The sequence below is a fragment of the Vidua macroura genome, chromosome 6 (assembly GCF_024509145.1).
Source record: "Vidua macroura isolate BioBank_ID:100142 chromosome 6, ASM2450914v1, whole genome shotgun sequence".
NCBI classification, from domain to species: Eukaryota; Metazoa; Chordata; class Aves; order Passeriformes; family Viduidae; genus Vidua; species Vidua macroura.
The window spans coordinates 60,143,172-60,157,986 of record NC_071576.1 but is presented as its reverse complement, the minus strand read 5'-3'; the positions used below and the strand labels follow the sequence as shown (position 1 = coordinate 60,157,986).

The window sequence follows — 14,815 nt, the reverse complement described above, 5'->3', positions numbered from 1 at the left end:
CTCCACAAGGAGACTTGTGGATTTGGTTCACTTGCAAGCAGATCCCATCTGACCTGTCACTTAATTTAAAAATTCTTCCAGATTTAGCTGTCTTTCAGAGAAGTCCATGACTACAGAAACACTGGTGATATCAGTAAGTTACAAAGCATTAATTTACCATGAGTCAAAAATGAGGGTTTTTTTTGTTGGGTATTAAGAATTTGGTTTGGGCTTTGGTTTGGTTTGGATTTTTTTCCTTTTTTAGGTTAAAGTTCTGTTATCTCTTAAAGTTCAAGGATAAGGGACCATATCCACCTCACTGAAAGTCACTTCCTTAGCATTCTCTTACAAATTCATCATAAATCCACCAAACATTTTTATTTCTTTATTTTGGTTAGGAAATGTTAATTTGTAGCTGTAAGCAGATGAGTGGAAATACATTAGCAGAGCCTTCCTGTAGTCCTTATTATGACTGAGCTCAGATATTTCCTGATATGAACTCTACCACTCAGTGAGCTTGTCAATAAGAGTTAATTAAAAAAAAAAAAAAAGAGTTAACTAGACAGTGTGATAACAATTTTCAGACTATATTTTTTTTTTTTCTGCAGATGATTCTGCTTTTTGAACTAGGGAAAAATGCTTTAGAGGTGATAGCATTTACTTTATTCAGTAGCTTTAAGAAATTATGAGCATGGTTCAGGTTTTATACAGAGTCCTGAATACTGGTAGACTCTTACAATTAGAACATTTTTCTGGGCAAGCTACTTTCAGTGACAGATATTGCATCATCATTCCACCTTGCAGAAAATGGGCTCTGTATTTCATGCATTTAGAAATTCTCAAATGATATTATTAACTTGGGGTTTTTTGCTTATTGGCTGCCAATGCATAAAATGCAGGACCAGCTCCTATTGTTATTGTCTGGCTCCCATCAGCATGTTAATATAAACAACAAATTTCAGGGTGAGTTAAGGCACCCCATTTTCAGGAGGTTCTTTTCTGATATCAAACTTTCACCTTCCTTAAGAATTTGGAAATTCCGGCATGTGAGGGGAGGATAGTAGGAATAGAGTGCCTCATACTTAACATGATGACTCCATCAACTTTCTCTGGACTATCTTCAACATTCAGGTCCAATGTTAAAATCTGATTTATTAGTGTAGCAGGCTACCTATGGCTCTCCTTGGAAGCAGGAAGGTCCTTCAATGGTTCTCGTGTGTTTATTTGCAAGAGCAGAGAGCTGGTGATCAGGGATGGAAAGCCAGATAAAACTGCAGAATCTGAAGGGGAGATAAAAACCACCGACTGCAGAGACAGGACTTTCAATCCATGTGAGCAGTCAATAACAAAAACCACAAACCACAGACTTGGGAATTCAGCAATTCTCCTCAAGCTCAATTCACTCTCAAGGCTGAATTATTCAGTACACTTCTTTTTGTTCTCCCAGTAGAGTTTGCAAAAGCTGTCAAGGAAGAGATTGTCAAATTAGAAGGCAAATCAGAAGAGATGTGTTTTCCTCCCTCTTTCACAAGTTTTAAGGAAGCCTTCTTAAAATAGATTAAAATTGCATGTGACATGCTACAGCACCCAGAGTACTCTCTATAAACAGTGTGAATGGTATAAAGATCAAGAAAAAAAATGGTAATCTGTTATAAAATGGTCATGAAAGTGGTCCAAAGAGCTTGTGTTCATGTTGAGCTGTTTACAGTCTTCTGTGCAGTGTCTTCTACTTTGAGCTTGCAACTTCTCCTTAGGCAGTAAAGTTTTGTCCAATGGCAGCAAGGGGAAAAGAACAACTGAACAAAAAGAAGAAAGGAACCATAAAAAAAATCCCACTGAGGAGCTGCAGCCTTGTTTTTGCTCATAACCTCCATTCAGACAATTCATTCATTACCCACACCCCTTCAGCTCACTGTGCAGAACGCAGCTGAGCCCCAGCTGTACCAGGACACTGCCTGGCAGATGTCCACTCCTACTGGTACAGCACAGCTTTTAGTGACACTTGATGGCATCTCAGACATTTGACACACTTTTCCTCTGCTCAGGAGGGACACTTGCTCTTCCTTCAGGACCTGCTGGGAGAAAGCTCCCTACCATCATCCAGAAAACCCCAAAATGACATTTTATTCGTTCTGACATGGGAACAGCTCACAGGCTTCCTGCAGAGGAAAGTACAAAGATCGGTACTATCCTAGCACTTAACACTGGTTTTACGCATTACATTTTTAAAATATGAGCAGGCATCAATAAATGACATGTGAGTTCAAATAAAAAGCCCTAGGATTTTATAAAAACCATAATGAAAATACACTACCATCCCTTCTTCCATCAGAGTATGTAATTCTGATCTCAAAATCTTCGAATGACTCCATTATACTCAATGAGAGCTATTTTTTCATGCCAACATCATCAAAGTGACAATACCATCTTCCCTTTAGTTAACCTGTTTCCATATGACCTCTAAAAGTCAGTGATGAGAGGGAAAGCCCAAATGAGCACATACCTGCTTTCTAACTAACCTCCCTTTAAAAGCATCCCTAATACCTTCTGTGAAGAATAACTAACTCATCTCTAGAATGACACTGCTCAGAAAAGCATCATCTCAAAAAAAACCCCCAAGATTTCCATTCTCTTGTATGTTTACCTGAGCATTCTCTACTTTTCAGCAGCAGAGGAAGATCTATCCATGAAGAATAGAAGGGTAACTGTATATAGGAGGGAGAGTGAGGCAGAAAATCTGGCACAGCCAATAACAGAAAGATTTTTGATAGATGTATCCATCCTTGAGCCTACAATGACATTTCCCTTCTCCAGGCTGGACTACAAGTGGTGACTGCCTTTGTTGAAATGGCCTCCTTTAATCACAGCAATATTCTTGTTTTGAGACATTTTGTCTTCCTATTTAACTACAGATTCACAAACTTTGATTTCTTGGGGAAAAAAAAAAAAGTCTTGCTTGCTGTGTTCCATTAGTGACTTAGTTGTTCTATGTGTTTTCTTGATTTCCTGAAATACCCCTGGCCTCCCTTCCTCCCTTATTTTTAAAGAAAAAGGTACTCCCATGATGAGCTGTGCCCAAATGGGCAAATATAAGTCAAGCAATTACAAATACTCAACACAAATACTTGATAAGTTTTGGTTGCAGCATAGCCATAACAAAAATTCTGATGCAAGCTGCCTTACTTGCTTCCAGAAATGCATTTGTTCCATGAATGCCTCAGCTTTGAAGGTGACTTCATTGCCAGCAATCCTTGTGCTGCTGCCAGAACACTGTGGAAAAGCTTTATTTCAAGAAAAGAAAGACGAACGTGTCAATTGATGATGACAGAACTGTTGTAGGTCAAACAGTTAAACTTATTCTGACTCTGTGTGTAGCAGGCTTGGGGATTTTTTTTTTCTAACTTGTGAGTACACTGTATTGTGTGTGAGGGCAGCTTGAGCTAAACAGAAAAAAAAAATAGACTTAACTCAGTCTATAGACTTAAGGCAGTCAGTACAGATTGTAACTCTCAGGGTAAGGTTAATAAGAGCATCCCACTGCATCACTCAGTGACCTTCTAGGACCGAAGTTAATTAGTGCAGCATTCATTAGGGATCTCAAACGTAACATGGTCCCTCAACTGGGGAAATCTGCTGCTGACACAGGAGTAAACTAGGAGTGCCTGCAAGAAGACAAACATGCAATCAATGATAACAAAATGGCAGATATAACCGGGTTCTCAGAGGCAAGATCAGGAAGGAAATGTTGCACTTGCTTTGAGACACAGCTGATTACCTTTACTGCTGTTGTCTCCAGAGACATGGGCATTTGCTCACACAGTGCACTTAGAGCTCAGAGCTTTGGAGAATAGATGCCTTTGTTTACAAGCAGTGATGTCCAAATAGTTTCTCTCCTCCACCAGACTGAAAAATTTCCATCTCCAAGCACCTGTATTACAAACATTTCAGCACCTTCAAATTGCTGCTATTCAAAAAAAAAATGAAGCAACATTTTTGTTATAGGAGAAGGACAATGAAATTACTGCTTCATCACCAGGCTGTCCAGAGCTCACTCTGCAGCAAGCCTGAATCCCAAGCTAGCAATGGGCTTGTGGTCCCACAGGATAAAAAACACACTCTGGCATTTATATCACTTTGCAGTTGATATATTTGTCTCTCCTGGAAAGAGGTCAAGCTGTAGAACAGCACAGCCATCTTGGTCAGTGCCAAACGACCAAATTATTGCCAAGTAATATGTAAAATAACACACAAATTATAGGCAAATTGTATACAGTAATTCAAAATCTGGTCACACACGATCACTGGGCTTTGTACTTTACAGGTATCTCTGTCAGTGGTCTCTGATAGCTCCACTGTCCTCCCTCCTCTTGGACATATCACCAGCATTGGCCTGGACTTGATTTTCTGTTACAAATTAGAAAGTTTCTGGCTCTAGAGAGTTTACATACATATGAAAAATCTGATAGCCCTCTTGAACCTGTTTTTCCCTAAAAGACATTCTGGTACCTCTGGGTCTACAAAGTTCTTTAAGATTTGCCCCTTCTTCAGTGCAGTAGGTTAAGCAGCAGGACTGCTGAAGCCTGGTCCTTAGTTTCAGAGGAAGAGCTGTGACTGACAGTACCTCTTACGAGTTGTCTTTCTCCCTGTATGCTCGGAGAAACAAAAACTCCACTGTTTTTTTCCAGCACCAAGACAAGTATTTGTGCGGCATTTATTGAGACTAGCAGCAGAGAGTTTCACACGGTTAGATGTGAAAACATATACTGATGTCATCAAAATCTCTGGCCCTCAAAACCGTGATTACAATGGTAACAACTGTAACAGCTACACACTATTTTATTATCTATTATTAATTTTTAACAATGACAAAGCCAGCCTGAGCGAGTCGCCTGATTACTGGTGGAATTATGCCTGGCTTATACAATCATGTTTTACAGATATCATTTTTGTATTAAAAAGAGGGGGGTAGAGGGGGGAATGCCTTTCAGACATAAGCAATGTTGCCAAAGCACTAGGAGGCAAGTTATATTATTAAACAACTTTTCTTATTAATACCCTCTCCCCAAATGCATCTCATTTCAATGATATACTTTTCTCTTTAAGAAGAAAAAAGCTTCTACTAGAAGATGATGCTATTTCTAGAACCGTTATCAGCAGTCTTTAAACAGGAGGCTGAACATCCACACCAGTCTGAACTTCCTGAGCTTACCGTGGCCTTTGATATTTGCCTAAAGTATTATAAAAGGGAAAGAGAGAGAAAAAAAAATGAAGTTAAATGGAGCAGCCAGTTCTCAGCTTTTCCCCTCATGACACCCACCAGCCTCCCAGCCTACAAACCCAGAAAGCGAAGCAGCACCTTACGAATCCCTTACTTGTCAGGATAAACATGCCTAATGGCAGACATCTCCTCAGCCCCCACCTCCTCCGGGAAGGCTCTCCTGCCCTCCCCTCCGGCTACGGCTGGGTCTCAGGTGCCTGAGCTGTCTCAGCCGCGCTTTAACTCTTTTTAACCCGGCAGCATGAATCCGCTGAATGAAGATCGCCGATCCGCCCGGGCTGCACCTCTGACACTTTCCCCTCCCGACTGCGAGGGCGCGCGTTCCGGATAGCGAGGCGTTCGCAGCCGGAGCAGCCGGGCGAACGGGCTCGCTCCGGAGCAGCAGCGGGCACCGAGGCACAAGGGCGCACGGCCCGGGACGAGCCGGCGGAGGGCCGGGCCCGCCCGCCATGGGGAGGCGGGGGACGGGGCGCTGCCCGTCAGGACCCGCGCCCAGCTCCGCGCCCCGCCAGCCCCCGCGCCGCCTCTGAAGTTTCCCCGAGGAGCGTGTGCGCTCCGGGAGCGGGCCAGTCCTGCCCCCGGGGCGGAGAGGGGCGCGGCGGCCCCCGCCCGCTCCCCCGCCGGCAGCGCTGCGCCAGCGCGGCTGGGCGGCCGCGGCGCCGGCGCTGCCGCCCTCGCGTTCAACTGGTGGGACCCCCGTGCGCCCCCGGCCGCGGCACCGCGGGGAGCGGCGGGCGGCCCGGCCCGGCCCGGCCCGGCCCGGCTCGGCCCGGCGGGGCGGGCGCCGCCGGCTGAGGAGGATGCGGGCGGCGGCGCGGCGGCCGCAGGCGGGCGGCGGGCAGCGGCGCGGCGCCTGACCGCAGGGCTCCGCTCCGCTCCCGAGGATGCTGCGGGGCGATGCCCGGCGACAGGGAGGACGAGATCTGCCAGAAAGCGCTGCAGCTGCTGGCCGAGCTGTGCTCCGTCGGGGCGGTGGAGAACGAGAACTGCCGCGATTTCATCTACTACCTGCGGGACAGAGCCCGGCCCCGCCTCAGCGACTCAGGTACGGCCGCCGCCCTCGGGGGCGCGGGCACCGGCGACCTCCCTCCGGCCCCGGCTGCGGGAGGAGGGCGAGCTCCCCCGAGCATCCCCGGGCTGCCGGGAGCCGCGGGGAGAGGCCTGCCGGCGCGGCGGGGGCTGCCCGGCAGCGGGCGGCCGCGCAGGGAAGCAGGCGGCGGGGGGATGCTCCGGGACCGCGGCGCCGGGCGGGTTTGCCCGGCCCGGCGCGGGGAGGACGCCGGTCCGGGCTCGGTGCCTCGGAGCTCGGTTTTAGCTCCCGACGCTGGGGGAGACGCGAGCCCGAGCCCGCAGCGCTCCCCGAGCCCGCGGCGGGTGCGGCAGCGCGGCGGGGGCGGGCGCGCAACTTTGCGCGGGCGCTGCCGCCCCGAGCGGGTCGGAGCCGCCCTGGCCGGCGCCGCTGCGGTGCCGGCGGCCCGGGGCTGCCCCGCCGCTCCCCCGGATCCCCCAGCGCCCCGGGGAGAAGCGGCCAGGCGCTTCTCGGTTTAACTGGAGCGCGGGTTTAACGCAACTCCGCGGTTCCGTGTGTCGCGAGCTAAAAAAAGACTGTTCCTCCCGTTTCTGGGGCAGATGTGGGGGCTGTGGGTCTGACTGGGTGTGCGCTGGGTTGGTTTCTGTGTGTTTGTCAGGGTTATGGCTGCTACATCGTGGCATAACACTCTTACTTAAAAACTTTAACTTAAGGAAGCTTTCTCGTAAGGAAGCTGAGCTCTAGCTGCACAAAACCAGAAAAGATTGAGGATTTGTCTCTGGATGCAAGGGAAGGGCAAATTGCAGTTTAGAGTAGGAGCTTATTATATTTATTTTTGCATCATCAAGTTGAGGTTGCTCGGTATGGGGAGAAATTTACTGAGTTAAGACAGAAGTTGATAAACGTTTGCAGTACTGGAGAGCCTTGCTGTTAGATCAGCCAGTCATCGCAGCACAGTTTTCATTGCTTCATTATTCTCTGAAATAAATCAGTCCATTTAGCATAGGGCAGTCTAATGACACTCTTTTCTGTAATTTAGTAACCTCAAGTAACACTCAGAGTGCAACTTCCTGACAAATCCTTGGATATGCTGGAGGCCTGGAGAAAACAAGTAAAACTAAATAAAAAAATACTCAATGGAGGAAAAAGATGTGCTGTCACAATAAATGAATAAGGAATTTTCCATCATTCAGTTTGCTTGTATCCAAAGTTATTTGCAGCCATTCTGGCTTTTCACTACTTAAAATATTCAAATTGGAGTGATTCATGCGATGTTTGATAGGGTTTCTTTAAAAGTAGGCAAATATAATTGTTTGGTTCATATAGGCAGATTTAATTACTTTGTTGATATAAGCAGTAATTTTAGGACAGACACCTGTGATTTTCTGTAATTTTCATTTACTAGAGGATCAGTCATGTGTTTGTATATCAGGTCATGATTCCAAAGCCGTCTGCTTAAATCAGTGCTCACTTTGGATATGAAACTACTTGAAATGCGCATGGAGACTTTAACCTCCGCCACTTGGCTAACAGCTTTTCAGATTTCTTTCAGAAGCTACCTGCTTCTTTTTTTTTTTTTTTTCATCAGCCTCAGGCAAAAAGAATACCTGGCATCTGTTTGGGAGTGATTTTAAAACATGGCATGCTCAGTAAAAATTTATCACCTCTACCTAAAGATGGAAAAAAAGAAAAAAAAAAAAAAAAAAAAGTGTGTTTATTTCTACCTGTTTTGCTTGAACTGTTATTACACAACAGCCTTCCGGTGTCATCACGAACCTGCTCGATTACACAGAGCAGCAGTCCCTAACCCTCGCCAGCCAATGTGCAACAACACTGAGCAATTATGCTGCAGGCAGCATCTTCCCATTGGCCTCAAGCTGAACGTTTTTATTTTTTTGCAGCTGCAGCCAGTCTCAGGGGGTCTAGCAGGCAACTTGTTACCCATAAACCCTGACTTGGAAAATAGTTCTGTGAGGTAGTCACGTCAGGAAGTTGTTAATTTACCTAATCTCGTATTTCTTTGATTAAAATGTATTTCTTGTCCCAGTGTGGCTGTCCACGTGGTTTGTTTAGCCGGTCCTTGGTTGTGGTGCTGTGACTGTAAGAAGACAGCGCACGTGACTTCCAAAATGAAGCAATACATAGTGAGAGGGCAGTAAATACACTGACCAAACCCAGCTTGCTGTGTGGAGTGAATTTCATTGACTTAACAAGGGCAAAATGGCCTTAAAAAGCCCTGACAGCCGATCCATTCCCTTTGCAGCCGCTAGAGGCCTGAATAGGGATGTGGAGGAAAGTGGTGCTGAAGGACAGCGTCTCCTTACCGGAGCTGGGCAAAAGATGAAGCTGTCCTTGCTCCAGCTTCCTGCCTCCCGAGGTGTGAACGTGATGTGCTTTAGTCAGACCGAGCAACTGGCTCTTAGGCCACCCAAAACAGCAATCTAAAAAGATCAGAGTGGAGAAAAGTGCATGATTAAGTATCTGATGAGGTACATGACTAGGTAATTGTGCAGGAATTAGTGCACGGGGACACGCTTTGAAAAGTGCTTCTGAAATGAAGCCTTGCCCAAACCCAGTGACATGGTGGGTACAGATAATTCTGCAGCACCTTTGGCTGAAGCCATTCGTGGATGTGGGCTCTGTCCCCTGTCAGGACTTGTTAGAGAAACCCACCCCTGGCTGGGGGAGGGAGGGAGCTGAGGGGCTGCTGAGCCTGGTGCCAGTGTTTGTGTCCAAGCTCAGCCTCCCAGTGCCTCTCAGCCCCAGCGTGGAGCAGCCAGATCCCTGGAGATCCACTCCTCTCTTGCCTGACATCTGATGCACTTGGCTGTGTGACTCGGGCCAGGAGGGGACTGGATGCTTGTGGTGTGTGCCACATCTTTATTTTTCAGTTTTTCAGTATGTTTCTGTGGTTTTCCCCTGTTGTGGGGAGTGCTGCACGTGCTTTGAGCACGAGTTTAAGGGCTAATGAGATCTGGGTTTAACATGCTGGTCCACTGGATTTCAAGGGTGACACGAGTGAGTCAGGTTTTAAAGCTTTTCATAAAACTAAAAATGCAAATTAGGCATTTAGTGAAAAATCTTCAATTAGTTCAATAAGAGTTATGTGTCAGAGCAACCTTGAAAATCCCCAAAAGGCATCCTTAAGCATTTAGATACCTTAATAAGCTGACTCGTTTTCTGTTCCATTGTAAAATGTCAATAATATTTCAGTATCACTGAAGGGCTTTCTGAGGGTAAATTGCAAAGTCTGAACACGTCAAGTATGTAATGCATTCATAAAGGAGAGTCAGATGGACCTCTCAGACATATTCAAGTAAAAACAATGTTTGTCATATGGGCATTTGAAAGCAATCACTCAAGATCATGGAATATCACCCCACGATACATGATAAAGCAAATATTGTAGGGCAGGAATGTGCAGAAGAATTCCTTCAATGTGTAAAAAAAGAAAAATCCAGTAAACCAAAACAACAACAACAAAATCATGAAAGCAGAAAATCTTGATAGAGAGACTGACCATTAAAAGAAGAATTAAGACAAAAAGGTTGCTTATGAAATAAAGATCCTAACAAAAGTCCACGCCACTAATCATAGGGAATTTTTCATTAATTTTGTAATGGAAAAATGAATATAAATAAAAAATAAAGTTTTCTGATGCTTTGGATTGCACATCTTGAGGATGAGCCATCAAGGTCTTATAATATTCTTAATTATGTTCTTTAAAATTCACTAATAGATGCTGAAACAGAATACATGATGAATATTGTGGGCATAACAATGGCCATTAGGCATGAAGTGTTTTACAGGTCATAAGTATGAGATCAATATTTCACAGTGACAGAAAGCCAGATTTTAGCACTAGATGGAGGTAAAGATAGCTGACAGTCAAGAAATTAAAAAAATCTGGGAGTGGAAATGTGATGGATATTGAAGACAAAATGTACGAGAACCTGCAATTATGGTCTTGCAGTAGAATTGAAGCATTTTATGAATCAGTACTTTACTTTTTAATGTCCACTTTCAGCTTCAGGACAGAGAAAAGCACAAAGAAGCAGAAAGCCAAAGTGGCATAACCGTGGCCTCCCAGCCCTGTGGTGGAATGTGAGAGCCAAGGTTTTCTGTGGAGAGTGTTGTTCCAGTAGGATGCTCATTCCCTAGAAAGCTAACACTTGCAATTAAATTGCACCTCAAAAAGTTTCCCTTTAATTCAGAACTGAGTCTAAAAACAAAACCTGTCTTCAGAAAGTAGTTAGATTCCTTAAAGAGATATTTTAAAATTTTTATAGCTTAAATTCCTTCCTGATTTATTCCCACCTCACCCCCCAAATCTTCCTGGAGCATATCAAGCTGCAGAGTTCCATCAAGATGCTAAGTACATCTAGATTTATCTAGATAAATTCAAAAAGCATTTACAAGTTTTAAAGAGATGAAATACATTTGAGTGGGCGAAATAACTTCCAGTATGGTTTTTTTTTTTTCATTTTATTTTCCTCACTGTGAGCTGTTGCTCTCCATATTTTTTGCTTTTCCTTTCCTGATAGTATTCAATGTGTCCTGCTAGTGCAAGACTTTGTAGGATAGAGGACAAGTGTAAATCATATTTCTTCTCTTGAGGTCAAATGAATGAACACTGTGAGGCCCAAGTTCTTTGGGTTTTGAGAACCAAAGTGCTCTTTCAAGAGTTGAAAAAACTACAGTGATGTTACGTATTTTAGACTAAAAATAAGTATTCATTTTATCTTTTGAAAAGTCAGGAACAAGTTTGAACAAGGTAAAAACAATTACTTCCTGTTGCTTGAATTCTAAAATGCTCTGCTAGTTTAATTCCCTCTAAACAAAGAGGCTCTCAGAGACTTTCCTGTCATACTGGAGGAGTTTAATATTGTTTTTCTCCTTGGAAATCTGTTTTAAACAGATAGCTAAATTTTGAAATAAATTGTAGAGAAGAGCAAATCATGTTCAAAATAAAGGGACTAGCTGTGCACTTAATAATGGCTTGAAGCTGTAATTAAGGTAAATAAATTTAAATAAAAGTAAAGATTTTAATTTATTATAACCACATACAACATTTTCCTGGAATGCATTTTTGTTCCTTTAGCAGCAACCTGAAGAATTATAGGTGTTTAAGTTATGACTTAACGCTTCAGAACCAGAGAAAAGGACGACTACAAAGATTTTCCTCACGATGAAACCAAGCTTTGATCAGGCTGGAACACAGTCATGTTAAATACTCTTCAGATATGAAAGAGCCAGCTCTACTGAGATCACTTTATATTTTCCAGACATGCAGAGCAGCTGCACTTTAGCTGGAGAAGCCAAACATGAGGAGGTTTTCTGTAGTCCCTGTGACCAGACCTCACTGCGCTGCTGTCCCATGGATGCTCCTGGACACTGTGGGGAGCAGAAATGTTTCAAGTCTATGAGAAAAAGGCAAGAGGAAGGTGGCTTCCAGCCCTTCTTGGCCTCTGCATCCAGAGATGTGGAAAGTAGGAGCTTCCATTTCCATTTTGGTTTTAGTCCTCACTTACATGGGGATTTCACCAAATGTTTGTTGTTCATGGTCTGCCCTTATACCCTGAAGCTACAACAATGTGTAACACCGGGTTAAATAGGCTGATGCCAACAACACCTCTTTGTATTTAACAGAAAAAAAATGTGTTTGCTCAAATATGACACATATATAAAAATAATACTTATTTCCTGGAGTCATTGCAAGCCCATTTGTGAAGTAATACTACAGGTTAGAACAACTACAGCCACACAGGTTATGCAAGTCTCTTCCAAGCATGCAATGAACATTAAGGAAAACGAGTTAGTTTCAACTGCAAGTAACAAAAATATCTATCAGTGAAAACAGCCTGAAGAGTAATGACCTTGGAAAATTAGGATGTCTAGATAGCATACAGTCTTATACCTGAATTCCTGTTTAAGTGCCAGTTTTGCTGATGAAGACAATAGGTTAATTTAGCCCTTGTGCATACAAACTGGTTTTGCCACTAAATCTTGATCGCTGCATTTGTCACACCTCCTATTTCAGTGGGGTTTGCACATTCCTCCTAGATGGCAGGAGAGGGGAAAAAAATTTCTAATCATGTTTTCTTTAGAGCTACCCAAAATCTTTGTGCAGGCCACAGTTTACATTTGTCACCAAAAGCGACTGATTGCTTAAGAAGAAGTGTAGCTGTGACAGATTTATGGGTTATTAATTCCTAAAAAACCCACAAACTTGTGTTACAATAATGACATTTTAAGAGTTTTATTATGGTAGAATACTGAATTGTTAGGTATTTCTGTGATCCACACATTTCGTGTCCCAACTACAAATGATCAGCCACATGTTGCCCCAGATATTTTTCTGGAAAATTCCTTTCCAAACTAATTTGTGTGAGTTTAATTACACTGACAATTCAGAGACCTAGAAATGTAAGTCCAAAATTATTGCTGTCATAACAGCAGATCTGCTTAAACTCAGTCTCGAGGCTGTGCAGTTCTGTACCAGCTTTGATGTGCAATATGTAGAGGCTGAGCACAAACTGCAATTTATGTATTTTTATTTAAAACCACATTTCTAGGGTTTAGCTCTTCCCCCACTGAAAATAATGATCATTGTTGATGTTGTGCAAAGCTGTACTTAAGAACATTGCACTGTACATTTTTTGCTATATTTTGTCATTCATTTAAGCTCTTCTGTGGCTTTATTTAGACCAAAGAGATAAAGAGAGATTATTTTGACCTAAAGCTTTATGTCCCTTTCATATTGCTAACAAAATTTTAGTCCAAGGGATAAAAATTTAAAATAATTAATTACAGATGCTGTCAGTTGCAACTGCAGTTTTTAAAGTTCATCATTTTGCAAGATCAATCTTTTTTGTATGCTTTGTAGTACTGTTAAGTAGAGAGTACTTGATCCATTTATTTGGAGAGTACAGAAATAAAGTGTTGTGTATAACAGGTGGTGGTTTGCACATTTCTTGCATTTGCTGTTGTGGTCACACTGGGTATTATTTTGTGGCTTAAGCTGCTCAAGACATTCAGCTGCCTCTCTTTTTTTGGATTTAGGCATTCATTAGCCTAAAGTTAGCTGGAATTCAGAAATGCAGGAGATGCAGTCGAAACTGGCATGTGTGTGTGTATGTTTGAAGCCAATTTACAGTTGATGTGTGTCTACCAAAGCTAAATGTTGGAAGAGTCTATAATCTGTCAGAAAAAGCTTTCAGATTATTTCTGTAAATCCACCATGCTAACAAAAAAATAATAATAAAAAAAAAAGTCAGGCACTAATGATTTTGGAGGTAAAACTTTCAAAGAGCTTCTTCAGAAACCTTCCAAATTTCTTTTTAAAATAAGAATAACGAGGATTTGAAATAGGATAATTCCTGCCAGGGTACTTTACCACTTTCTTTTTGTTCCTGCTGAGTTTCACATGCACACAAAAAGAGAGCCTTGCTGACTTCCCTTGGATGTAAGTTTCTTCAGTTCATTACATGTCCATCAGGGAGTTTGTTTAGAACATCCTAATTCTACTTTACAGTGTGTGAAACTCCCCAAATGCTTCCTTCCTCCCTGTGATGGACCTTTCCTGTGTGTATACAAAACACTTAATATTTATCTTTGAAAATTTCTTCTGGTAAACCAGTCTTCATCATTCCCATCCAGGTTACTTCGTGCCTGGTTTCTCCATCCCTTTTATAAATCTTGTGTGTATATACACCAGTGTTCCATGTGTTTGCCCACTGGGGTGTTCCCACTCCTTTTCTCAAGCAGCATCTCATTTTATTTACTGCCCTATTTTTAATCTCTTCAATTCATCTCTGTTTTAGTTGTCTGACTTCAGCAATATAGTTTGTTTTTCTTCTCCCATTTAGTGAAATTTCAGAATGCAGTGAGAGTTTCAGTAGCTCTGTAATCAGTCAGTACATAAAGTTGGACCCATCTTACACACTTGTCTCACTGGGCATCTGTCTGTAGCTATATAAAATTCCTTTCGAGCTCCCTTTGAAAACTTTCTGCTTCTTTTGTTGTTTGCAAGAGGTTCATGGCTATGGAGTTCATGGTTTCGCCAGTACAGATAAGGACATTCCAAAAGCTGTTTCTCACATCTTTCCAATTTTATAAATAATTGCAACTTGTAATTCTGTACAAATTATCCTACTATTACAGAAAGGAATGTACAATGCAAATTAGAAAATGATCAATGAGACCAACAGTCTTATGATCTTCTGTTTCCATTTGTAACAGATGTTTTACCCATTTAAAAGAGGAGTTTGTTTTTTTTTTTTTCCCCTAGAGAAGTGAAATGGATAAGATTAATGCCTAGTTATTCCATCTCTTTTTGGGAAGCCTACCCTAAACAGGCTGATCTCAAGTGTTCATTATGCTAAGTTCTCTCTGCACAGCAGAAAGGAAAAGAGAGTTTCCTGAGCCTGGCTGCAGGGAAATGGGAAATGCAGCAGGTATTGAGTTGTTCTCGCTGAGTGCTCTCCTATTCCCTCTAGTAGGGCTGATGTAGGATATGTGTAGCAGTG

General features: G+C 42.9%; 1 protein-coding gene and 1 long non-coding RNA gene across 4 annotated transcripts in view; one reads left to right on the top strand and one right to left on the bottom strand.

The window, feature by feature from the left end:
• Positions 1–388: 388 nt before the first annotated feature.
• LOC128809173 (uncharacterized) lies at positions 389–3,901 on the bottom strand. Its single transcript, XR_008437642.1, has 3 exons — positions 3,755–3,901; positions 3,163–3,260; positions 389–1,441 (listed from the first exon to the last, which is right to left on the bottom strand). It is a non-coding gene; the product is annotated as an uncharacterized LOC128809173 (long non-coding RNA).
• A 2,172-nt stretch (positions 3,902–6,073) lies between these two features.
• SYT9 (synaptotagmin 9) overlaps positions 6,074–14,815 on the top strand; it is a 67,921-nt gene continuing 59,179 nt past the window's right edge. For all 3 annotated transcript variants that reach the window (XM_053980934.1, XM_053980933.1, XM_053980935.1), the window contains exon 1: positions 6,074–6,302. In XM_053980934.1, the coding sequence (XP_053836909.1) occupies positions 6,155–6,302 (148 nt within the window). In that variant the 5' untranslated portion in view covers positions 6,074–6,154. The remainder of the gene's footprint in view (positions 6,303–14,815) is intronic.